A 2,282-nucleotide genomic window follows, 5' to 3' on the forward strand; every position below is an offset into this window, starting at 1 on the left:
CTTGTGTGAATATTCACGATGGTAGGGGGGAGAAGCCCTGCTCAAGCCATCTGGGGCAGAGTCATTTTTCCCGGCAAGGAAGTTTACTGGGAAGCTTCCCCTGAAATGGACGTCGATGTCTGGGTTCCCTGGGCACCTTCCCAGCAGCACTCGGATCAGTGGACAGAAGGAGGTCTCTCTGGTACAGCAGAAGGAATCAAAGCCGCTGGGTGATGTGAACAAAACCAGCAGAAACCACAGGCAGAACAAGCCCTCATTCCTTCCCCATTTCCCAGGAAGAAATCTACAATTACAGAGGGAAACAAATAAAAACTTTCAAATTTTAGCAACAAATGGCTTTGGCGCGTTTGCATTCTCGCCAGTCTTCAAGCAGTAGATAATTTTTATGCTTCTTCCACAGTTACAGTTTACCTCTGATGCTGGCCCCCTCTCTCTGCGCCACCCGCAGACTCTCGCACCCTCCCTCTCTCCCTCCCTCACAATATCTGGGACTTGGCACCCTCGGTCCCCCACAGGCATCAGCATTTGGGTGAGAAAATATCAGGCTCAGGCTGCTCTTAACCACGTTTATTGAGAGGGGCCGGGGAAGGGGACGGGACGGTCCGCCTCACAGTGGGATTTTCAGCCCCCGCGGGTGGGCAGCGTCTTGTCCTCAGGTGTAGCTGCTCCAGTCTCGGCTCAGCCAAACATCGTCAGGACCCCCTGGAAAGCAGAGGCCGAGCTTGAGGGCCCCAACCCTGCCCCCAAGAACTCAGGCTCTGCCGGGAGTGGGAGCGGGGCGGGTCCGCTGGCGTCTCCGGGGACGCGCACCCGCGCGGGGCCACCTCCGCCTTCCCCGCCCCTGCAGCTCGGATGCGCCCCACCCAGTTCCCACCGGGAGACCCAGGCTTATCCCAGGGACAGGGCTGGGAGGGCCGGACAGGAAACAGCCGTGACTAGGGTCTGGACACCTCTGGTGCAATTTTGAGGCTGGCCGGGAAGGGACGCGGGTGCAGGAAGGTTCCCGGGGTGCCCACATTACCAGCAGGGTCTTCAGTGCCCCCATGGCCTCGGGGCCCAGCTCAGCCACACACTTCTGGGAGCCCTCTACGAGGTGGTTCACGGGGATGCCCAGGCTTGCCAGCAGGAGTTTCAGCAGGTTGAGGGTGCCGAGGGGGTTGAGGGTGCCGAGGGCGTTGAGGGTGCCGAGGGGGTCGGCCATGGTGCCGAGGGGCTTGGCCAGGGTCCCGGCCGCGGCCTCTGCTCCTGACTCCAGCTCAGTGACAGGCTGGGCCACATGCTTGGCCGAACCCACAAACAAAGCAGCAGCTGCAAGCAAACAGGGAGGGGTCACCGCCTGCGCGCGGGGGTCCCCAGAAGGCGGGCCCAGGACGCGCCCCCGCGGAGGGCGCCCAGGAACCGTCGCGCCCTGCCCGGCTCCCTGACCGCCTTCTCTGTCCTGCGCCGAGGCCGGGAGCGAGCCCCGGGACACAGGGGGCCTGGGGAGGCGGCCCCGCGCGGACACGCTGCAGGGACACCGGAGTGGCCTGAGGGTGGCGGGAGGACCGGTGAACTCTGTGCAGGCTCCAGGGCGGGCCCCCAAGGAGGGGACACTCGCGCTGCACCTTGCAGGATGAGGGGACGGTGGCCAGACAGGGGACAGACGGCCGTCCCCAGGCCACGGGCGGCCCCTGTCCTGGCTCGAGGCTGGAGAGAGCCCTGAGAGGAGGGAGGCCTGGGGCTGCAGGCGCGGGGCCTGGGACGGGCCGCGGGGTGGCGGAGCCCTCCGGGCGCTGGGCGAGGCTGGAAGGACCCTGGGATCCAGGATCGGCGCAGGCAGGGGCGGGGCACAGCGGGCGCCGAGGCCTCAGGCCACCGTGCGGGCCAGGAGCCCAGGGCGCTCACCGGAGCCGCAGGACAGGGCCACGCAGAGCCCCAGGAGGGCGGCGGCGAGCTTCATGGCGCAGGGGCTCGGGGCGCGCTGGGGACCTGCGGATGCCCGGGCCTGGCCACGAGGCTTCATATACCCGGTCCTCGCCCCTCCAGGGCCGGCCTCGCCCATGCTCCGGAGAAAGCCCTCCCTGCTCCGCTCATGGCCGAGCCCTGGCCAACTTCCTGCTGCGGCCGGCGGGCCCTGGGAAGCCAGTGACCCCTTCCCTGCCTGGGGTACTTCCTCTTGGCGGGGGCTGGGACCCACAGCTGGGCCTTCTGCGAGCAGGCGGGCCTGGCCTTTGTCTCCCCGAGGCCCACCCGGTCCGCACCTTCACTTTGCGGTCTAACCCCATGGGCCTCACTGCAGGGCT

At 66.6% G+C, this 2,282-nt stretch overlaps 1 protein-coding gene across 1 annotated transcript; it reads right to left on the reverse strand.

Annotated features, from left to right (window-relative positions):
• Window positions 1-552: 552 nt before the first annotated feature.
• SCGB3A1 (secretoglobin family 3A member 1) lies at window positions 553-1,939 on the reverse strand. Its single transcript, XM_025389217.1, has 3 exons — window positions 1,885-1,939; window positions 1,022-1,308; window positions 553-702 (listed from the first exon to the last, which is right to left on the reverse strand). Exons 1-3 carry the CDS (start codon window positions 1,937-1,939, stop codon window positions 679-681), a joined length of 366 nt encoding a protein of 121 aa, XP_025245002.1. The 3' UTR covers window positions 553-678.
• Between the last annotated feature and the right edge of the window lie 343 nt (window positions 1,940-2,282).

The sequence above is a fragment of the Theropithecus gelada genome, chromosome 6, assembly GCF_003255815.1.
Source record: "Theropithecus gelada isolate Dixy chromosome 6, Tgel_1.0, whole genome shotgun sequence".
NCBI lineage: Eukaryota > Metazoa > Chordata > Mammalia > Primates > Cercopithecidae > Theropithecus > Theropithecus gelada.